Source organism: Trichechus manatus, unplaced genomic scaffold, assembly GCF_000243295.1.
Source record: "Trichechus manatus latirostris isolate Lorelei unplaced genomic scaffold, TriManLat1.0 scaffold00061, whole genome shotgun sequence".
Classification (NCBI taxonomy): Eukaryota; Metazoa; Chordata; class Mammalia; order Sirenia; family Trichechidae; genus Trichechus; species Trichechus manatus.
Genome location: NW_004443997.1, coordinates 4,013,066 through 4,036,916, shown reverse-complemented (window position 1 = coordinate 4,036,916; position 23,851 = coordinate 4,013,066). Strand labels below are relative to the sequence as shown.

Sequence of the window (23,851 nt, the reverse complement as noted above, 5' to 3'; positions counted from 1 at the left end):
GCTATGCTGAGCTCCCGGGCCGAGGTGGCGATGACTGCGGCCGACAGGGCCATCCAGCGATTTTTGCGGGCCGCGGCGGCGGTCAGGTGAGCTTTGAGGGGCGGGGCGGCCGGAGAGTGCCTGGCTGGGATCCCCTGACCTGGTCGGAGGCGGCCTTTTCACGCCTTAGTCGGGGTTTCCGGGTCCGGAGTGGTCACTCGGAAGCTTCCACCAACTGGAGGGTTGGAGGCCCAAGCCCTGGGGCGGGAAGGGCGACGGGCCTCTCAGGGCTTCTAGTCCTTTCGGCAACAGTTCTGTCTGCACGCTCCAATTCTGTTAGCGCCCCCCATTTTGTCAGTACGTTCCCCGGCCTGCCAGTGCCCCCCAGTCCTGTCACTGTGCCCAGGTTTGCTAAGTCTCCCCAATCTTGTTAAGGCACCGAATTCTGTCAATGTACCTTCCTCTTAGTGCCTCCCAGGCCTACCACGGCCCCCCAGTCTTTCTAGAAATACTTCATCCTGGGCCCACTAATCATGCGGGTACCTGGACCTGCCAGGATCCCCCACTCTTTCCAGGCTCTCCAATCCTTCCAAAACTCCCACAGTCCTGTTTGTGCCCCTGAGCCTGCTAAGGCTCGCCAGTCTTATCAGGACCCCGTGTTCCTGCCAGGGCCCCAGAATCTGTCCAGGACTTTCCCAATCTTTCTACCTTGCCGGGGTCTCCTGGTATTATCAGGCTCTTTAATTCTGCCAGGGTTTCCTCAATCCTTAAATGCCCATAGCTGCCCCCCTCCCTCATCAGAACCTCTTGTCAGAACTCAGTTCTGTCAGGGAACCTCAATTTTGGTCTGGGCTCATGATCTTATTAGTGACTCCCTCTACTCGCAAGGATTCCTAAACCAATCTGGCCTCCTTAACCTGTTAAGGCTGCCCCAGTCCTGTTAAGATCCCCTATTCCTGCCAGGCCCCCCTAGTCTGGGTCCCCAGTTTTATCAGGATCTCCCAACCCTGCCAGAGCTTCCGTCTCCTCTTCTTATCCACCCTCTCATGTGCTCCAGGCTTCAGAGCTGAGCACTACCGCCCAGTACTGACCCTATTTGACTGAAACCTGTTCCTCAGATCAGCTTCCGTCCTCTCGAACTGGAGCAGTTTTAAAGAGCTATTATCCCAGGGCTGGAAGCAAGCCCTCAATGGCTATCCTGTTCTGTGCCCCCATTCCATAGCTGGGAAATGGGCCATGAGACAGACTTGCCTGTGGTCCCACTGCTGAACTGATAGCAGAGCTGGAAGGAGAAGCTACATCTCACATCCAGGCCCCACTACCCTCCTTGACTTGTCATTTTGCAGAGGAGTGGAGTTTCCAAAGTCTGTCACTTGCGCTGGTTTTTCAGTGCATGCCCCGCTAACCGCCAGTTACCATTTGGCATTGAGTCAATTCTGACTCAGGGTGACCCCATGTGTGTCAGAGTAGAACTATGCTTCATAGGGTTTTCAATGGCTGAGTTTTCAGAAATAGATTGCCGAGTCTTTTTTCTGAGGCACCTCCTGGTGGACTTGAACCTCCAGTCTTTCTGTTAGCAGCCAAGCATGTTAACCGTTTGTACCACCCAGAGACTTAGGGCAAACCCTCTGTGCCATCCCTTTGTTGCTCTGTCCTTCATTTCCCTTCACAAGCATTGTGATTTTAAGCACAGACTTGGGAGCCCATCAGGGATGGGTTCACATTCTGGCCGCCATACTCACTTTGACCAGGTGACCACATCTCTTTGTATCCTCATCCATAAAAATGGGGATGAAAATAGAACCTACCTCTGTGAGGTTGTTTTGAGAATGAGATGAGATTACCACGGTGTCTAGCATACAGTAAAAATAAAAAAAACAAACCCAATGCCGTCTAGTTGATTCTGACTCATGGTGACCTCGTGTATGTCAGAATAGAACTACACGCCCTGTGGTTTTCAATGGCTGTTATCTTACAAAAGTAGATCACCAGGCCTTTCTTCCACAGCACCATTGGGTAGATTTGAACTGCCAACCTTTTGTTTAATAGCTGAGCACAAACCATTTGTGCCACCCAGGGACTTTATGCACTAAAATATTAGTGCTTGATTAAGGGATATGAAGAACAATTGTAAAGAGCTTTAGCATTTCTATGATAGTCCTTTTTAAACTTTCTGGGCACTCTTGTGAATGTAAAAGTCAGCAGGGTGATGCATTAAGAAGCTTCTGAGATTATACACCCACTCCTCACTTATCGACATGGTTAGGTTCCAAAGACCAGGTTGTTATGCAAAAATTGGCATTATGTGAAAATGGAGGATGACCACATGAGATCACGAAATGGAGGATGACTACATCATTACATAGTTGCCAAATTACATCATTACATAACTGCCAAACCTCTGAGAATCGTGGCCCAGCCAAGTTGACACATAACCTTAACCATCACAGCCAGTGTTACTCTCTCCTTGCACCTCGGTGTTTGTTACTACCAGACATATGTTGTTAATGCACAAAGTAGTTGGAGAGTAGATTTTTTTACTGTTGTAAATGCGAAATGTTGGATAACGAGATAGCTGTAAGTGAGGAGTGGGTGTAATACTTAATAGTAGTGGCTAACGTTTATTAAGCTCTTACTGTATGCCCTTTGCATTGTTGTTGTTAGGTGCCATTGAGTTGATTCTGACTCATAGCGACCCCACGTGTGCAGAGTAGAACAGTGTCCCATAGGGTTTTCAAGGCTGTGACCTTTTGGAAGCAGATTGCCAGGCCTGTCTTCCAAGGCACCTCTGGATGGGTTCGAACCACCAACCTTTCAGCTACTAGTTGTGCACTTAACCGTTTGTGCCACCCAGGGACTTCTAGCCGATGCATTAATACTTACTGAGTCCTCACAACAACCCTGTGAGGTAGGGCTCACGATTGTCTTCATTGTATAGATGATGAAGCCATGGTTTAGAAGGTGAAATGATGTCCTAGGAAGTAGCAAAGCCAGGATTTGAACCAGATTAATGTTATTCCGCTTTCTTAACCAAGCTCTGTGTACATTCTGTTGGCTGTCTTGGAAGAAGAAAGCTTTGAAATTCATTTCTGAGCCACAACACTAGGAAAATGCTGGTTGTTGTAAGACCGAGTCACTATTAGCGCCAGTAACTGTTCACTGAGTTAATGTGTACTGAACTGAGATCAATACAAGATTCAAATTATCTAAACATTGGGTAAGATTATCACACGCAAGTATACATATATACCAGACATTATACAGAATGTATGTTACACATGAATAGACACATATATGATTTACCTTGTTAGGTGGAAATACATAACTTTGTATAAGAAGTGTTTTAAATTGCTGGCGAAATGTCTTAATTTGTAGTAAAAGAATAACTTCAGTGTCCAAGTCAAGCCTGAAATTAAGAAGTGTTTGATTTTATAAATATTTAGAATATCTTTTATACTATTTTGTGGGCCCCTGCCCATTTAATATTCTAAAAGGGAAATCTATTTCTCTATCCTTTGCCAAATATTCAATCATTCAGTAAATATTAGTGAGAACCTACTATGAGCCAGGGACAGTCTAGACACTGAGGATATGTCAGTGAGTAAAACAAAGTTCCCTGCCTTTGGGGACTTTACCTTCTAGTTGAGGGAGAGAGACAACAAACATAGTGAATAAGTGAATTTTATGTTAGAAGGTGGTAAGTGCTCTGGTAAAAGGGAAAAGTAGACGCAGGTAGAAGGAACCAGGAGTGCAGGTTCAAATAGTGTGCTCAGGGTTGTTGTTGTGTGCCGTCGAGTTGGTTCTGACTCATAGTGACCCTATAGGACTGCCCCATAGAGTTTGCTAGGCTGTGATCTTTACCGGAACAGATCACCAGGTCTTTCTCCTGCAGAGTCGCTGGTGGGTTCAAACTGTGGAACTTTCGGTTAGCAGCCAAGCCCTTAACCATTGCTCCACCAGGGCTTCTTGTGTTCAAGGTAGGCCTCCTTGAGAAGTAAAGGAGGTGAGGGAGTGAGTCAAGCAAAGATCTGGGGGAAGAGCATTCCAACCAGAGGAGCGGCCAGTGCAAAGGCCCTGGGGCAAGAGCGTGTTTGTTGTGGTGACCAGTGAGGTTGGAGCAGTGGAGAGGCTTTTCCTCTGAGTGAGATGGAGCTGTCGGAAGGTTGTGCTCTGACTTAGGTTTTCAATTGTAATGTCTAAACATGCTGATTTTCAAGACACAATCCTATTACTTATTATTACTGAAACTTGAAAGTTAGGTATTCGGTGAGTGGTGGGTTATTTTGACTAAATGTTATTACCGTGTACCTGTGTGTGTATATATATATAGTGCCTGAGTGGCACAAACAGTTTACGCTCAACTGTGAATCTAAAGGTTGGTGGTTCAAACCCACTCAGCAGCACCTTCCTTAAAGATGGTTGGAGTTGTGTGCTGTCAAGTCGATTCTGACTCATAGTGACCCTGTAGGACAGAGTAGAACTGCCCGTAGGGTTTCAAAGGCTATAATCTTTACAGAAGCAGACTGCCACATCTTTCTCCCACGGAGCGGCTGGTGGGTCAGAACCACTGACCTTTTGGTTAGCAGCTGAGTGCTTAACCTCCTTGTGTTGGGGGAAGACAGTAAACTTACTTTCTTTTTTAGATACAAAGTCATGAAGAACTGGGGAGTTGTCGGTGGTATTGCTGCTGCACTTGCAGCAGGAATATATGTTATTTGGGGTCCCATTACAGAAAGAAAGAAACGTAGAAAAGGTAAGAGAATGAGGCCATTACATCGTCTTCTGTAGGTTGGACCCAACCCCCTATTAGCACCTGATCCAAAAACAATACAAAAAACAGGGAGCAGTTCATTTTTTGTTCTCTTGTGTCTTTAAACCAAGGATCTCTGTTTTTGAAACAGTACTTTCTTTTAACCAGAAGTTAATTTTAATGACCCATTATTTTACACCCTGCAGTAAAAAGATTTATATGCTCACTCCGCTCACAACTTGAGTTTCGAGCATGCTCTGTAATAAAGAATTTCAAGTGGTTTAATTAAGTGTTCTCTTCAGGATGGCAGTTATATTTTTCGTTAGTACAACTTAATAATTATGTGATGCATTTGTGGTTTTGCCGGCTAGCTGCTTGTTTTTGTTGTGTGCTGTCAAGTTGATTTTCAACTCATATCGACCCCATGTGACACAGTAGAACTGCCCCATGGGGGTTTTCTACGCTGTAATCTTTATGGAAGCAGATCCCCGGGTCTTTCTCTCTCAGAGCCACTGGGTGGGTTTGAACCACCAACCTTTCAGTTAGCACCGGAGCTCTTAACCATTGCTCCACCAGGGCTCCCTGGCTAGCTGCTAGTCACTAGTAAAAGTTTCAAGTGCATGTCTTCATTAATCAAAAATTCTGTTTCCTTGTTTTAAAAAATGCTCCTCTTTGAAATAAATGTTGCTGTACTTACGTTGATTAAAATTCAGCCAGAAAAGAAAGAAAGAAGGGATAGAGAAGCAAATGTGGTAAAATGTTGATCATCGTTAAATCTAGGGATGGTTACAGTTGGATTTTTTATGTAATTCTCTTCTTTTGTGCATGTTTTTGAGAACTCTCATAATAAAAAGGTGTTTAAAAAAATTTCAGCAGAATCGGGAAGTATGTCGATTTTGCTGATCCCCTTGCAGAAAGACTGATGAGAATTGTTATGTATAGTGGTATCTTTCCCACTCATTGTTAAGATAAAAACAAAGTTATTGTTCTGGGGGAGTGACAACAGAACAATTGTTTTCTTCTGTTCTGAGAGCTACTGCTTTCTTATTCAAGTAGAGAGAGAGAGCAAGAGCAAGAGAGAATGAAGAGAGAGGGGAGATGGTTACTAAGTGTCTTTGTACACTGAACATGAACCAGGCTGTGCCAGACACTGCCATGGGTTTAAAAAGTAACATAGGATGGAGACCCTTCTGTTGCATGCAGTCTCCTCAAGGAGGCAGTACTAGGGCTAGGCCTCGGCATGGGCTGAGCCCTTGTCCCCAGATCTCTGGATTAAAAGACCCTCTTAGATTAGAAGTCCAAATTCAAGGCCACCTTGCACAACTGTGGTTTCTGAAGAGAGCTGGCCCAGTATAATGTGCTTTTCTCTTCTTCCCCTCGCTTTGCTTTTTTAGGGCTTGTTCCTGGCCTTGTCAACTTAGGGAACACATGCTTCATGAACTCCCTGCTGCAAGGCTTGTCTGCCTGCCCTGCTTTCATCAAGTGGCTGGAAGAGTTTACAAGCCAGTACACCCGGGATCAGAAGGAGCCCTCCCCACACCAGTATTTATCCTTAACACTGCTGCACCTCCTGAAAGGTATCGAGTTGGGAATTTAAAGGGGATTGTGTGTATTTTCAGAGAAGCCCAGATGGCAGGCAAAGGGTTAACAGCCTTAATGTCAAAAAAGATCATATAGATCTTATAGACAAAAACAGGAGGAGCCAGTAGATACAAACAGGTTTTGTTTGTTTGTTTAAATCAAAGATGTAACCATTATTTTTAAAAGTTACTAGTTTCAATAATAGCTTTTTAGGAAAGGAAAAAACCTGACTGCCACATAAACACTTTGATTGCAAGAACTCTTATTTCAAAAACACTAAAGAAAAAAAAATGCATCTTAGTCTAGGAAGTAAGGTAATTTCACAAAAGAAGTAATACAAATTGCTAACAAACACTCAAATGCTCAACATGATCATCATCAAAGAAATATCAATTAAACAATAGTGAGGTATCATGGGAGCCCTGGTGGCACAGTGGTTAAGAGCTTGGCAGCTAACCAAAATCCGGCAGTTCGAATTCACCAGCCGCTCCTTGGAAACTCTATGGGGCGGTTCTACTCTGTCCTATAGGGTCGCTATGAGTCAGAATCGACTCTATGGCAACAGGTTTGGTTTGGTTTTGGAGGTACCATGTTTTACCTGTTAGGCAAGATTAAAAAACAAATCCACAATCCTGGCTACACAGCAGTAGCTTGCAAAATGGTCATTATATATTATATCTATGGAAATAGTCAGAAATGTGGACTGTGACACCAGCCTGGAAAATGAAGTTCTAAAAACAAGTTCGGGAATGGCCGACCACTGTCCCCAGCTTGGAGAATCACACTGTATATTGGTTTGGTAAGGGTTTTAAGAAGTCACTTATCTAACTTGATTATTTATTATAATTTATTTTATTTTTTGTTGTTGTTGAGAACACACATGGCAGAACACACACCAAGTGAACCCAACTTTATTTTTAAGCTGTTTTGACTGTAGATTGGTCTTTTTGGTTTTGTAATAACTGTTAACATCTGGAAGACATTTCACAGAACACAATTTGGGAAATCCTAATAAATGCACAAATATCTCCAACACCTAGTTATAAGGAGAAAAAAAGGAATGTAGTTGTCTTACAGTAGAATGGTTAAGCATAAATTTCTTCATAAATTAAGAAATTACATAATGTTTCTTCTTTTTTTTTAATGAAATAACAATACTACATAGCCATTAAGAATCATGTTCATGAAGTGTTTTTTAAATTTGGAAAAGGGCATAGGCTATATTACGTTAAAAAGCACAGGATACAAAATATATAATTTGACTTCATGACCAGAACTTCCAAACATAAAAGGCTAGAGAGAAAAAAAGCCAAAATATTAGCAGTGGCAGTTTGGGGTTGCTCAAAACAATACTTTTCTGAACTTGTAAAACTTTCAACAATAAGCATGTATTACTCTCACAGAAAAAAAAAAAAAAGAATTAAAAAAACCCCGCTAAATAATTACTTCACTGAGGTATGTTCCCATAGGATCTCTGCTCGACCCAAGAAATCTTTATGAAGCAAGTACTGTTCTTCTGTTTAAGAGGCGATGTGAGGATAATTTCTTTTACTATCCTGTGGAGAAAAGTATAGCATTCCAAAGACTGTGAAGAGCTGAAATGTCAGCCTAAGGTGTTCTGAATCAGGCTTAGTTGTTGTCTGAGCCGTGACCACATCCCTTCCGTCTTACTTCTCACATGTGTGACCCAGGGCTGGGAACAGGACCATCCTGGCCAGCCACACTTAAATATATGCTCTCTTCTCTGCTTCTGCTCCTCAGTGTCCTTTTTTTTTTTTTTTTTTTTTTTTTAACCTTGTTAGTAACTTTTTTAATTGTTGTAAAAATATATATATAACACAACATTTGTCAGTTTAGCATTTTTCACAGTTCAGTGACACAAATTACATTAATGGTGTTGTTGAACCATCACCAGTATGCATTGCCAGATTTTCCGGCACCGTAGATAGAAGCTCAGTACTTCCTAAACAGTGACTCCCCCTTCCCTCCTCCCTCCAGCCCTTGGAAACTACTAATAAACTTTGTTCAGTGTCTTTTATTTTGGTCTTCTTTTAGAAGTCATTTTTAATGACACAAGTAATACACGAATACATTCTCCTTGTAAAAACTTCGAACATTGCAGATAAGGCTAAAGTCCCCTTTATCACTTCCCCAATCCTGTTCCTGTCCTTCCTTCCCAAAAGTAAGATCTGAGTGTATCCTTCCAGACTGTTTTCTGTGCATTTAAATACATTTCTGCTGGTAATAGGGAACCCAGGGTCAAGAAGGGAGAGTGTTGACATGTTATGGGGTTGTTAACCAATGTCATAAAACTATGTATACTGTTTAATGAGAAACTATTTGTTCTGTAAACCTTCATCTAAAGTACAATAAAAAAATTGTTTTTAAAAATTAAATAAATACGTTTCTGTGTACCCATAACCAAAAACCAAACCTATTGCCATCAAGTCAATTCCGACTCCTAGCAACCCTATAGGACAGGGTAGAACTGCCCCATAGGGTTTCCAAGAAGCGGCTGGTGGATTCGAGCTGCTGACCTTTTGGTTAGCAGCCGACCTCTTAGTCACTGTGCCACCTGGAAATTATATAGTATTATTTTGTGTTTTCTCATAACCAGATAACATAATATGCATTAAAGAAATGTCCATTCCGTACATGGAGCTCGATCTCATTCATTTTATAGTTGCATGGAATCCATAATAGATACCACAGTTTGTTTAGCTGTTTGCTCTTAGTTTCTCGTCATGATAAACAGGGACAGTGAGCAACCTTGTACATGCCACCTCATGCACATGTGTACCTGTTTCTCTAGGGTATTGTTAGCTGCCATATCAGCCCCCCGACTCATGGCAACTCAGTGCACAACAGAATGAAATGCTGCCCAGTCCTGCACTGTCCCCATGATCAGTTGTGGATCAGACCATTGTGATCCATAGGATTTTCATTGGCTGCTTTTTACAAGTAGATTGCCAGGCCTTTCTTCCTAGTCTGCCTTTGTCTGGAAGTTCCACTGAAAACTGTTCAGCATCATAGCAACATGCAGTCAGCCACTCACAGATGGGTAGTGGCACATGAAGTGCATTGGCCAGGAATTGAACCTGAGTCTCCCGCATGGAAGGCAAGAATTCTACCACTGAACCACCAATATTTGTTCTGTAGGATAGATCCTGAGAAAAATTGCTGGATTGTAGGTGTCATGGTTCAAGTTGCGTGTCAGCTCGGCTGGGCCATGATTCTCAATGGTTTGACGGTTGGTAACTATGTAATAATGTAATCACCCCCATAATGAGATCTGTTATGAACAGCCAATCAGTTAAAGAAGTTTCCTTGGGGATGTGACATACATCCAATATAGGTGGACTTTCTGGCAAAGTTTGTTGGCTTTCGCTCACTCTAGATCCTGCAGCTGGCTCCTGTTCTTCTGACCTCCTTTCTTGAGACTTGAGCTAGCAGTTTACCTGCCGACCTTAGGATTTGTCAGCCTCCACAACTTGTGAGCCAGAGGCCTGCTGTCTGAGCTGCCAATCTTGGGTTCACCAGCCCTGTGGCTACGTGAGTCAGGAAAAGCCTCCAGCCTAACTTACAGACTTGGGACTTTTCCAGCCTCAACAACATGAACCATTTCTTTGAAACAAGTCTCTCTCTGTCTCTGTCTCTCTCTCTCTATATATATATATATTTATACGCTTCACAGGTTTTGCTTCTCTAGAGAACCCAGAACAAGAGAAGGCTCTGGAACAGGTTCAGGCTGCCGTGCAAGCCACTCTGCCACTTGAGCCATATGATCCGGCTGATCGAATGATGCTTGAAATGTCAGTGACAGATAGAGATGCTGTTTGGAGTCTTTGGCAGGCCTGTATTGGTGAATCACAGCACAGACCCTTAGAATTTTGGACCAAAGCCCTGCCATCCTCTGCAGATAACTTACTATCCTTTTGAGAAACAGCTTTTAGCTTGTTACTGGGCCTTAGTAGAGACTGAATGCTTAACCATGGGACACCAAGTCACTATGCGGACTGAGCTGCCAGTCATGAACTGGGTGTTGTCTGACCCACAGAGTCATAAAGTTGGGCGTGCATAGCAGCACTCCATCATTAAATGGAAGTAGTATATATGAGATCAGGCCCGAGCAGGACCTGAAGGCACAAGTAAGTTGCATGAGGAAGAGGCCCAAATGCTCATGGTCTCCACTCCTGTCACATTATCTACCCTCTCCCAGTCTGCACTTACCGCCTCATGGGGAGTTCCTTATGATCAGTTGACTGAGGAAGAGAAAAACTCGTGCCTGGTTTACAGATGGTGGATGGTTCTGTGCGATATGTAGGCACTCGAAAGTGGACAGTGGCAGCACTGCAGCCCCTTTCTGGGACCTCCCTGAAGGACAGTGGTGAAGGGAAATCCTCCCAATGGGCAGAACTTCCAGCAGCGCGCCTGGTTGTTCACTTTTCTTGGAAGGAGAAATGGCCATATGTGCGATTGTATACTGATTCATAGGCTGTGGCCAGTGGTTTGGTTGGATGGTCAGGGACTTGGAAGGAAAATGATTGGAAAATTGATGACAAGGAAGATGAGAAAGAGGTATGTGGATAGACCTCTCTGAATGGGCCAAAGAAGTGAAGATACTTGTGTCTCATGTGAATACTAACCGAAGGGTGACCTCAGCGGAGGAGGATTTTAACAGTCAAGTTGATAGGATGATGCATTCTGTGGAAATCAGTCATTCTCTTTCCCTAGCCACTCCTGTCATTGCCCAATGGGCTCATGAACAAAGTGGCCATGATGGTAGGGATAGAGGTTATGCATGGTCTCAGCAACGTGGACTTCCACGCACCAAGGCTGCCTTGGCTACAGCCACTGCTGAGTGCCCAATCTGCCAGCAGCAGAGACCAGCACTGAGTCCCTAATATGGCACCATTCCTCAAGGTGATCAGCTGGCAACCTGGTAGCAGGTTAATTACATTGGACCACTTCCATCATGGAAAGGGCAGTGTTTTGTTTTTACTGGAATACTGGAATAGACACTTACTCTGGGTATGGATTTGCCTTCCCTGCATGCAGTACTTCTGCCAAAAATACCATCCATGGACTTAATAGGATGCTTTATCCACCGTCATTGTATCCCATACAGCATTGCCTGGGATTGAGGGGCTCACTTTGCAGCAAATGCAGTGTGGCAGTGGGCCCATGCTCATAGAATTCACTGGTCTTACCATATTCCCCATCATCCTGAAGCAGCTAGCTAGATAGAACAATGGAAAGGCCTTCTAAAGACATAATTATGGTGCCAGCTAGGTGGTGATACCTTGCAGGGTCAGGGCAGTGTTCTCCAAGAGGCTTTATATACTCTAAACCAGCATCCATAGCCAGGACCCATGGGTCCAGGAGTCAAGGGGTAGAAATGGGAGTGGCACCACTCACTGTGTTCCGGATTAAATTGTGTCCTCCAAAAATATCTGTCAACTTGGTTAGTCCACGATTCCCAGTATTGTGTGATTGTCTACCATTTTGTCATCTAATATAATTTGCTTATGTGTTGTAAATCCTACCTCTATGATGTTAATGATATAGGATGAGCAGCAGTTATATTCATGAGGCAGGACTGAATCTACAAGATTAGGTTGTGTCTTAAGCCAATCTGTTTTAAGATATAAAAGAGAGAAGTGAACAGAGAGACAAGGGGACCTCATACCACCAAGAAAGCAGCCTCGGGAGCAGAGCACGCCCTTTGGGCCTGGGATTCCTGTGTGGAGAAGCTCCTAGACCAAGGGAAGATTGATGACAAGGACTTTACTATAGATCCGACAGAAAGAAAGCCTTCCCCTGGAGCTGCACCCTGAATTTGGACTTCTAGCCTACTAGACTGTAAGAGAGTAAACCTCTGTTTGATAAGGCCATCCACCTGGGGTACTTCTGTTACAACAGCACTAGATAACTAAGACACACTATCACCCCTTGTGACCCACTCACAAAATTTTTTGCTTCCTGTCTCCACGACCTTACGCTCTGTGGGTCTAGAGGTCTTAGTTCCAAAGGCAGGAATGCCCCCACCAGGAGACACAACACTGATTCCATTGAACTGGAAGTTAAGGATGCTACCTGGCCACCTCAGGCTCCTTATGCCTCTGGATCAACAGGCAAAGAAGAGGGTTACTGTATTGGCTGGTGTGATTGATCCTGATTACCAAGAGGAACCCAATTCCAACATGACTACTAATGGCCTAGACACTTTACAAATGAGGATTTGGGTCACCCCACCAGGCAAAGAACCACAATTAGCTGAGGTGCTTGCTGAGGGTAAAGGGAATACGGAATGGGTGGTGGAAGAAGGTAGTTCTAAATACCAGCTACAACCACATGACCAGTTGCAGAAACAAGGACTGTAATTGTTACAAGTATTTCTTACTTGTATGCCTGCATCAAATATTTTTGTTTTCCTCACTTATAAAATAAAAGATGTAAACAGGGTTAGTGCATTTTCACATTTTCGGTTATACACATTTTAGTCATATCATGTTAGGCACAAGTATGACTTTATAATTGTCTTTATTTAGAAATGTGTACAGGTGCCAAGTTGACAAGGGGTAGACTGTCATCATTAAAGTTGTATGTCAGCTTGGCTGGGTCATGATTCTCAGTAGTTTGACAGTTGTAATGTAGTTTGGCAGCTATGCAATGATGTAATCACCTCCATAATGAGATCTGATATAATGTAATCACCTCCATGATGAGATCTGTTATGAGCGGCCAGTCAGTTGAAAGGGAGTTTCCTTGGGGGTGTGGCTTGCATCCAATATAGGTGGACTTTCTGGCAAAGTTCACTGGCCCTTGCTCACTCTGGATCCTGTAGCTGGCTCCTCTTCATCTGACCTCTGGTTCTTGGGACTTGAGCTATCAGCTTACCTGCTGATCTTGGGATTTGCTCACAACAGCCTGTGAGCCAGAGGCCTGCTGTCTGGCTTGCTGATCTTGGGTTCACCAGCCCCTGCAGCTACATGAGTCAGGAAAAACCTCCAGCCTGACCCATGGACTTGGGACTTTCCAGTCTCTACAATTGCGTGAGCCATTTCCTTGATATAAATCTGTGTGTATATATATGTATTTATACACTTTACTGGTTTTGTTTCTCTAGAGAACTCAGCCTAAGACAGTAGGATATGAAAATATTAGTAGACTTTGCCAAATTGCCCCCCCCCCAGCATTTTAGGCAAAATTGGGTTAAAGGGAGCATTCAGATTGTTCTTGGAAGGGAAAGAGGTAACACAAGGAATGTGAGAGGAAGAAGGAAGATACAATCCCTTTCCCAGCTCTGCACCCTTTGTCCTGGGGTTAAAGGTCAGATCGCAGTGTGTATACACAGTGTTAAGGTGAGCCGCAGGACTTTGGTTGCTTCTCCACAGTCAGGATCCAGAGTTACTGACTAGGCTCAGACTGGGGTGGGGGTGGAGGATCGGTGTTCGGAATCTCCAGAGTCAAAGCCTGAACCATTTAAAGGAATCTCTCAAGTCCACGGACTGCAAATAAAAGAAAAGAAACAGCGTGGCCTAGTTTACCTTGTGAGTCATGGAGCTCCTAGAAACTGAACAAGATGGCATCCCCTATATTTTTATCTCCTACACTAGTGGTACTGGTCCATTGTAATACCCTATGGGAAGTGGGATGGTCCAGATCAGGAGTCAGCAAACTTTGGCCCACAGGCCAAATCCGGCCCACTGCCTGTTTTGCCAGTAAAGTTTTATTGGAACACAGCCACACCCATTCATTTAAGTATTGCCTATGGCTGCTTTTGCACTGCAACAGCGGAGATGGATAATTGCAACAGAGGATACATAGCCCAGAAAGCCTAAAATATTTCCTACCTCACCCTTTACAGAACTGGTTTGCCGACCCCTGGTCTAGATACTTATCATATAAATCCCTAAGCCCATCGAACTTGTATTTTTGCCTATTTGACTTGATTCTACTTACAGTTGAAAACTAAACCACTCAGCAGACCCTCTCAGGCCACCACATGTAGCTTGATGCTTTGCTGTGATAACCAGAAACAAGAATGCGAACAAATACAAGCTTTATGACCATGGAAAAAATACTGTGCAGATGAGCTAAGCACTGAATGTGAGGTTAGACTAGATGAATGTTTAAGGATCCTCCCAACCCGAGAGTTGTGGTTTAAAATAATTTTACTCCATAAGAATCTTGCAACAATAAATTTATATTGATGATATATGTTCAGATATCAGAAAATCAGTTACTTCATTTAAATACTACAGCCTAAATAACATTCATTCAACCAACATCAAGTGCCTAATAGTGGTTTCTGAGTTTCTTAGGCATTGACTGGGTAAGGCTACAAAGAAGAATGACAAAAGAAATGTAATTACAAGGTGAATTTTACGATTCTTAACACATTTTTAGTTAACTTGGCCATGTTGTGCCGTGTAGGTTTTCTGGTTACGCTGTTATGGTGGTGAATTTAATAATCGTCGTACCTTTACTGTTTCCAGCTTTGTCCTGCCAGGAAGTTACTGATGACGAGGTCTTGGATGCAAGCTGCTTGTTGGATGTCTTACGAATGTACAGATGGCAGATCTCTTCATTTGAAGAACAGGTGAACACAACATTCTGAACAGGTTTGGTTTGGAGGACGCTTTCCACTAGTGACTGGGGGTGGGGAGGGCGTGAGCTTGCAATGAAGGTTGAAAAGCAGCTGCATTGCTGCATCATGAACACTTCTGTGGCGTTTTACATCGCCATGTTGTTCTGGGCCCAGAGCACTAACTTTGTTCCTGCTCTCATGATCAGAGGGGACATGCAGCTCTTTTTCACCCGATGGATGGATGGTTAAGCAGCCCTGGTGGCACAGTGGTTAAAGTGTTCGACTGCCCACAACAGGACTAAACTAAGCTAAGAAGTTTCCTGAATACAATCAAATACTTTGAGGGACAGAGTAGCTGGGGCGGGGGTCTGGGGATCATGCTTTCAGGGGACATCTAGGTCAACTGGCATAACAAAGTTTATTAAGAAAATGTTCTGCATCCTACTTTGGTGAGCAGCATCTGGGGTCTTAAAAGCTCACAAGCAGCCATCTAAGATGCATCAGTTGGTCCCAACCACCTGGAGTAAAGGAGAATGAAGAACACCAAAGACACAAGGAAAGCATTAGCCCAAGAGACAGAAAAGGCCACATAGACCAGAGACTTCATCAGCCTGAGACCAGAAGAACTGGATGGTGCCCAGCTACCACCAGTCACCGCCCTGACAGGGAACACAACAGAGAGTCCCTGATGGAGTGGGGAAAGGGTAGGATGCAGAACCCAAATTCTAGTAAAAAGACCAGACTTAATGGGCTGACTGAGATTGGAGGAACCCCAGAAAGCATGGCCCCCCGGACTCTCCATCAGTCCAGAACTAAAACAGTTCCCGAGGCCAACTCTTCTGACAGAGATTGGACTGGACTGTGGGACATAAAATGATACTTGTGAAGAGAGTGCTCCTTAGCTCAAGTAGATACATGAGACTAAATGGGCAGCTTCTGTCTGGAGGTGAGATGAGAAGGCAGAGAGGGTCAGGAGCTGGTTGAATGGACACAGGAAATCAGGGGTGGAAAGGAGGAGTGTGCTGTCACAGTATGGGGAGAACAATTAGGGCCACATAACGTATGTATAAATTTTTGTATGAGAGACTAACTTGAATTGTAAACTTTCACTTAAACTACAACAATAAAAAAAAGAAATGTTCAGCTGCCAACCAAAAGGTCAGCAGTTTGAACCCACGAGCTGCTCCATGGGAGGAAGATGTGGCAATCTGCTTCCATAAAGATTACAGCTTTGGAAACCATATGGGGCAGTTCTACTCTGTCCTACAGGGTCGCTATGAGTCGGAATCGACTTAGTGGCAGTGGGTTGGATGGAAGGTTAACAGGATAGGACATCCACAGCTACCAAAGGGCACAGATTATGTTAGTTCTTGAACGACTTTATACTTCAGTGGATGGTAGGGATACCTGGGTCCTTTAGAGAGTAGCAAGTGGCTTCACCCTGGAGGCTCAGAGGTCCAGGTAAGACCCTTTTTGGACCATATCCTCATTTTTTAAAAATCAGTGCTTCAGAGGCTGGCTTACAGTGGCTTCAAACTAGGAGCAGATGTCAAAGGCAACCCCAGGGCCTTGTTCCAGCCCCCTTTTCCACAACTACACCTTCACTGCCCGAATGGAACTTTACTACCTTCCTTCTCCCCAGGCCGCTGTTACCACCTCAAGTCTGAGGCAGAGGCTGAGTGAAGTTCTAGGAACAAAAATATTTGGCTTCCAGTGGCATATGTTACATTCTCCTGGCCACATTTCCAAGATGGCCCCGTCTGGCTTTGTGTCAGCTTATTCTGCCTCTACCTTCCAGAAACTGGACTAGAAAAGCCAGAGGTAGCCCCAAACTGTGAGGCTGAAGCGAGAGGCATTTTAAAAATACTTAAAAGTGAGGTCTGGTAGCCTTATTTCCTGCCTTCAATTTTTAAAGTTGTCTTGTTTCTGCTTTCATCTATGCTATGCTTCTTGATTATCCCTTGGTGGTGCAAGCAGTTAACATGCTCGACTGCTAACCAAAAGGTTGGAGGTTCGAGTCCACCCAGAGGCATGTCGGAAGAAAGGCCCGGCAATCTACTTACAAAAAACCAGCCATTGAAAACCCGATAGAGCACAGTTCTACTCTGACACACACATGGGGCTGCCGTGAGTCAGAGTCCACTCAGTGGCAGTCGTTACACATCTTGATTAATCCATTGTATGTTGAAATGTTTTTCCATCTAGGAAGTATTTTTTTAATCCTCTTCTGGTAACTGGAACTATTTAGCTGCATTTTATGTTTCACTAAACTGAAAGAGTGACGGAGATTTAGTCCCCACGGATGTCGGCTAACTTTCCTAAGTCCCATCCATTCGTCAAGGGCTCACTTAAGTCCTAGCTCTCTGTGGGAATATTTCCATCCCCTTCAGCCCACAACAGTTACTGAGCCGCATGGTGCTGCAGCGCATGCAGCAAGGAGGGAAGAGTGTGTCTGTCTGCTGGCCTCTTTCTCTCTTTGAAGGCCTCAGAGTATGTGGCGTGGGGCCTTGTCCACATCTGTTATTAATGATCTAGTCAATCAACAGCTGACTCACTGTCTGTCAGCCACTTTTCCATGTCCAAAGCTGGATGCTAGAGCTATGGAGGAATGCATTGGTTAATTGCTTGCATTACACAACTTACCTGATTTAATCCCCCAAACCCTCTAAGGAGTTAACTGTTATTATCCCTGTTTTACAGACGAGAACACTGAGGCTCAGAGAAGTGAAGTGACTTGCCCAAAGTCACACAGCCTCTTAAGTGGTAGAACCAGGATTTGAGCTAGTCTGGCCCTAAAGCCCACTCTTAAGCTCCACCCTCTTCTATAATACTGTTCCTTTTCTCAAGGCCAAGTAGTTACACAGCTGACTGTGACAGAGAAGGTCACCACTAGACTTAGGATTTCTGTCCCTTATCAGCGAAGGCTCCTGGGCCTCCCAGGAAGAGTGGGTCCTCCCCGGCTCCCCAGCTCATTGGTCAGAGCAGGGCCGTGGCACTGGTGCTGATGGATAATAGCTAAGCTGCCACCTCTACCCCTGGCTTGTGTGTCCTCTGAAGAGAAGAGCCTCATCTTATCATCTTTGAATCTCAGCTGTACTCTTGCTAACTGCAATGCAAAGCCCAGGAGGAGATTCATTTATATACGCAATGAATCTTTATCGATGGCCGCCATAGGCAGGGCCTGTCAAGGGCACCGACTAGGGTGGCAGCGCCAAACATAACTCGCAGGGTTCCTGCTCTCATGGAGCTTGCATTTTATTGGCGGGGGGCGGGGGTGGAGACAGACAATAAGCAAGGTCATTTCAAGGCATGCTGACAAGAAAATAAAACGGGATCCTGTGATGAAGCGCGAGGGCCAGGGGCTGAGGATGAGGAGAGAACCAACGGGGAGCCGCCGACTTTAGACAGAAGTCTCTGCTGGAGAGGGGAGACTGCAGCTGAGCTTTGAGGTCTGGTTGCAGTGTTCCAGACCACGGAAGAAGCCAGACAAGCACCTTGTGGCTGTAAGGATGCAGTGTTTGGAGAACAGCGCGGAGGCCTGCGTGGCCCAGTAGAGTGGAGGAGAGGGGTCTCAGAGTGTGGCGGGGAGCAGATGATATGGCCTGGGAGGCCATCGCAGTAGTCTGGTGTTAGTTCTGTGTGCGGTTGAAGGCCATCAGAGGGCTTTGAACAGGGGCCTGGTTTGATCTGATTTAAGTTTGAAAATGGCCACTCTGGTCGCTGAAAAGCAGTCAGGTTTGCAGTATACTAGGGAGTAGCATCAGCGCTTGGAGCATTCAGGGGAGGGAGAGCTTGTCTGCCCCGGAGGATTGAGGGATGACTTTTGACGTTTTGGGAGAGGGGGGTTTGAATTGATCCTTAAAGAGTTGTCCTGTTTGGGTCGGGGGATGGAGGTTAGGGCCGTCTTAGTAAAGTTAAAACAGGCTGAGAGACAGCTGGCCCCAGCTTTCTTTCCTTCACCCTCCTCTTGGGCCTCTCAGTTGAGGGTCTTTATTTGTGAAGACGTCTAGGATGTACTTGTTTCTGTTTAATGAGCTGAGCCTTGCATTGGTGGTGGTGGTGGTGTTAAGTACCATCGAGTCAATTTTTGTCTCTTAGTGACCCCATGTGACGGTAGAACTGCCCCATAGGGTTTTCTAGGCTGTAATCCACTATAAGTTGGAGTCAACTCGATGGCAGCAGGTTTGTTTGTTTGTTTTAACCCATTATATTTTATTGTGTTTTAGGTGAAAGTTCACAGCAAATTAGTTTTTCATTCAAAAATGTATACACAAATTGTTCTGTGACATTGGTTGCAGTCCCCGCATAGTGTCAGCACTCTCCCCGTTCCCTTTTCCCTTCCTGGGTTCTCCGTGTCCGTTCATCCGGTTTTCCTGTCCCTTCCTGCATTCGCCTTTTTGTTTTGGGGCAGGTGTTGCCCAGTTGGTCTCGTATACTTCATTGAACTAAGAAGCACGTTCCTCAGCTGTGTTATTGTTCGTCTTATAGGCTTGTCTAATCTTTGGCTAAAAGGTGGACTTTGGAAGTGGCTTCATTTGGTTTTTTTTCGGTGGAGGTGGGAAGGAATCTTTACAGGAGCAGATCTCCAGATCTTTCCTCCAAAGGAGAAGATACGTTTTTTGATAGAAGTCAATGAAGAAAGCTATTTCAGTTTACTTTTCAGGAACATTTTTTTCAAAAAAGGGGGTTTCCACCACATGCTGAAAAGGGAGGTTTGAGGTTGGCTCCAAAGGGAACGCAGCTTTAAAGTAAGAAGGCTCCTTTTTGTCAGGGAACGGGTGAGGTGATAAAGGCAGCAGTTTGTATTCCACATCCAGTCACTGCTGGGTGGATTTGAACTGCCAGTCTTTCAGTTAGCAGCTGAATGCTTAGCATTGACACTACCAAGCCTCCTCCTTGCAATGGTAGAAAGCATAATGTGCCCCCTTTAGCTGAAGCAGCAGTCAGAAATCACTGCCAAGCAAATAACCTGCCCACAAGAGGTGGTCATTTTCCACTGAGATGTAGCACAGAAGATGCGTACTCTTTAGACCTGATGGTAGAGAGCAACACCTCCCACTTTAGCCTGGTGGTCCTCACGTGGGGAGGTCCTGATGCTCCCGGCCCCGCCCTTTCTGAAGAACGCTCTGCCCTTTGACAGGATGCTCATGAGCTCTTCCACGTCATTACCTCGTCGTTGGAAGATGAGCGAGACCGGCAGCCCCGGGTCACACATCTGTTTGATGTGCACTCTTTGGAGGTAAGCCCTTAAGATTGTCAGTAGATTTGATGCAGTTTGTCCATATTTAATAGTACAAGAAACCCAAGCATAATCTTTGCACAACTTTAAAATCAAAAGTTGGATTCAACAACAACAAGGAGTGGGAGTGAGGATGGGGAGGGTGTTAGGGTACATTCTTTGCGGTTGGTGACGTTGGGATGTCAGGGTGAGGGATGTCAGGGTGCTTTGAAATGACCCATTGCTGCAATTTGTGTTGGTTCTGAGAAGAAAGAATGTATGATTTTTTCCCCCATCTAATCGAGGGGAACAAGGAGCCATAGGAATACTAAACATGTCCGCATTTCCCTGAGACGGTAGAAATGCGTAGGGAGTTGATAAAACAAAGGGCGAGAGATGTTCCAGAAGGGGAAATATGTTTCAGCTGCATTTGTCGAAGCAGTATGCGTGGTTACCAGCCAGAGAGGATAATGAAGACTACTTTAGAAACATGGGATTTTTAATAAGAAGTTGATTTTTGAGTGGTGCTATCTGCACAGAAACTTGTAAGTTTAAGGGTGGGGTGAAGGTGATAAAGGAATTGCAGTCGGGTTCTCAGTCTTTCTTTTTTTTCCCCTACAGCAGCAGTCAGAAATCACCCCCAAACAGATAACCTGCCGCACAAGAGGTAGCTGTTTTCCTTTGAAATGTAACACATGTGATGCGTACTTTTTAGATATGACAATCATTTGCTTGTTTTTATTTTTTTGTTTCCTGGTGACATCCAGTCTAGCTTTAACACGTGCTGTACTTGCAGAGGAGGTTGTGTTTGGGAGACAGCTTTAAATTATGCCCTGGGTAACCATCTTGAATTGTTCCCTCGTACCCTAGCCTGGCTCAGTTCCCTTTAAACAGAGTTATTTGTACCTCAAACAAGGGCTTTCTTTCTACCTCCTTGAATTGATCCCATGAAGAATTTAAGAGGCCGAATCTGTCGTGTCCTCAATATTCCCTTTCCGGCCAGCTTTTACTGCAAAGGATCACAGTCCTCCTTAGAAAGAAATCATTGTTTTCTTAAGACTTTAGCTTAAAAAATAAAATTGATGCATTGATTTCTTTGTGCATTAATAATACCCATTGCTGTCGAGGCGAATCCAACTCATAGCCACAATATAGGGCAGAGTAGAGTTTTCAAGGCTGTAGTCTTTACGGAAGCAGACTGCCACATCTTTCTCCTATGGAGTTGGCTGGTGGGTTTGAATCACCAAACTTTCGGTTAGCAACCAAGCATTTAACCGCTGCACTACCAGGGCTCCTTTTTCCACTCATAGTGACCCTATATGACAGAGTAGAACTGCCCCATAGGGTTTCCAAGGCTGAAATCTTTATGGAAGCAGACTGCCACATCCTTCTCCTGTGGAGCGGCTGTTGGGTTTGAACCTCTGACCTTTCAGTTAGCAGCGGAGTGCTTAAGCACACATTGATAATATTTTTTTGAGACCATACTGTCTGCCAGGCAGTATAATATCTCATTTAAGCCTCACAAAAACTCCATGAAGTTGAGGATACTGGGTATAATGGAATAGTCATTATTCCCCTTTCCAGCAAACTGAAGCTGTCAGAGATTAAGTGACTTCCCTGGGTCACACAGTTAATAAGAAGCAGAGCCAGGTCCGAGCCCAGGGCTACTGGACTCTGGTGCCCCTGTTCTAACCAGCATACTGCACTGTGTATATTACCAACCCCCATCCAAAGAAAATCCCAGTTTTTCAGACCATGCTTATTCTGATTCTTTCAGCAGTTTACATCACTTTATCAGATGTTCACTTGTGCTACGCTTCTTTTACATCTCAAACATTTGAAGCAAATGTTTGTAAGAAGATATTATTAAACACAACTTCATTTTTAAATATGGCCGTGCCCATTATACAGAAACCACATTTAAAGACCTGTAATAATTCTCCTATAAAGGGAGTGGAATGTCTTTTTTGATGGAAGTCAATAAGGAAAAAGTTATTTCAGTTTACTTTTCAGGAAGCTTTTTTTCTAACGAGGGAGTTTCTACCACATGGCTAAAGAAAGGTGAATTTTGAGGTTGGCTCCAAAGGGCTAAAGGTGGCATATCAAAAGACCGTTTGTGTTCCAGGGTCACCTCACCCCACGTCCAGTCACTGGAAGTCTCAACACCCTTTCCACGGAAGACTTACTAGTAATATGGTCTGCAAACACTGTGAACACCAGGTAAGTACCTTCCCAGTACTTGATGTTTTCTGGTAAGGTTTTAAGTTAAGATTCATGAGGAGAGGTGGGGCCAAGATGGTGGAGTAGTCAGATGCTTCCAGTGGAGCCTCTTACAACAAAGACCCAAAAAAACAAGTGATTTGATTATATATGGTAGTCTGGGAGCCCTGAACATCAAAGGCAGAGTTGAGGAACTGGACAGAGTGGCAGGGGAAGGGAGAGACAGTTGGGAAACAGTGAGGACCTGACCCAGACCTGACCCAGCAAGAGCCTGAGCCCTTCAGGCCTGAGCAGCTCGTGGGTGAGCGGTGAGGCAGGCAAGCAGCCATGCTCTGGAGGCACATTTTCTACACTGGGAGAGACCCAGCACCAGAGAGTCTGCGTGGCCGCCCAGAACCAGTGAGAAGCAGCCCTTGTTGGCAAAAGATAAGTACTTGCATACAGCCTACCGCGAGGATCAAAAACAACCCCCTTAGGGAAAAACCTCTCTCCCATTTACCTCCCCACTCCCTGCTCTACACTGGGTCCCGGACTAGCTTCAGCAATTGCCAAGTCCCCTGGGCCGGAAGTAGGATCTGTCACGTGCCTGGAGCCATTCTCCCTGCCTTGGAGAGTGAACAAATCAACAAACTGGAAAAATAAACTGTTGGCTCCCCTAAGCCAGGAACCCCGGGTAGGCACAGCTCCTTTGCCTAGGCACAGGCATAAGGGATCTACGGACTTTGAGTGCCTTTCCGCCTGCAGAGACTTGTGTGGGCCCATCTCAGCAGCGTAGGCCCTCATTACTGCAGTACAACAGGGTATATACCAGAAATCTAACTTCAACTGTTTCAGCTGTGAAGTGGCAGGTCTTGACATTTGACACTGCTCTGCGCATTAAGCACCTACCCACATCAGGGGCCTGAGGACTGGTGACTCCACCCATGCTGCATAGCCACCTGCGATAGAGGCCCATGAGTAAGAGGTGCCCCCCAGTCCTTAGAGCCAAGAGCATTAGGTGCTCCTAGTCTGGCTGCAAAACCCATCTACCTACGAGCTCTAGGGAACAGGGACATGCCTTCCTCCTGGACACTTGGGGGTGGCCATCAGCCCCCTGCCTTGCTTAGAGTGTGTCCCACTGCTGCAGCCACATGCCTGTGCCTACACCAATTACCCATGCCTGTCTAGGACTGTAAGTGAGCGCCTACACCACACATTGGTGGCTATCTACCTGGATACCTGAGCTGAATCTATACAGGAGGAGTGGGCTGACTTCTGAGCTCACATACCTAGTAACAGATCTAACCACCAGGCGACAGGACATTACAGCTTCCAAGGTGCCAATAATCAAACTAGCTCATAAGAGCAGCCTGTTTGGGCATATCAAAACAAAACAAGAAGCTAGGACACATTAAGCAAACATAATAACTCATTAATGGCTCGGAGACAACAGTCAATATCAAATCACATCAAGAGGCAATCCATGATAGCTTCAGCAAGTTCCCAAAATAAAGAATCTAGAAATTTTCCA

General features: G+C 44.8%; 1 protein-coding gene across 1 annotated transcript in view; it reads left to right on the top strand.

Moving 5' to 3' along the window:
* Positions 1 to 3: 3 nt before the first annotated feature.
* Positions 4 to 23,851, top strand: part of USP30 (ubiquitin specific peptidase 30) — a 34,102-nt gene continuing 10,254 nt past the window's right edge. Inside the window, exons 1-7 of the mRNA XM_004378992.3 lie at positions 4 to 86; positions 4,623 to 4,732; positions 6,124 to 6,306; positions 14,812 to 14,915; positions 20,044 to 20,142; positions 20,743 to 20,788; positions 22,247 to 22,341. Of these exons, the coding sequence (XP_004379049.1) occupies positions 4 to 86; positions 4,623 to 4,732; positions 6,124 to 6,306; positions 14,812 to 14,915; positions 20,044 to 20,142; positions 20,743 to 20,788; positions 22,247 to 22,341 (720 nt within the window). The remainder of the gene's footprint in view (positions 87 to 4,622; positions 4,733 to 6,123; positions 6,307 to 14,811; positions 14,916 to 20,043; positions 20,143 to 20,742; positions 20,789 to 22,246; positions 22,342 to 23,851) is intronic.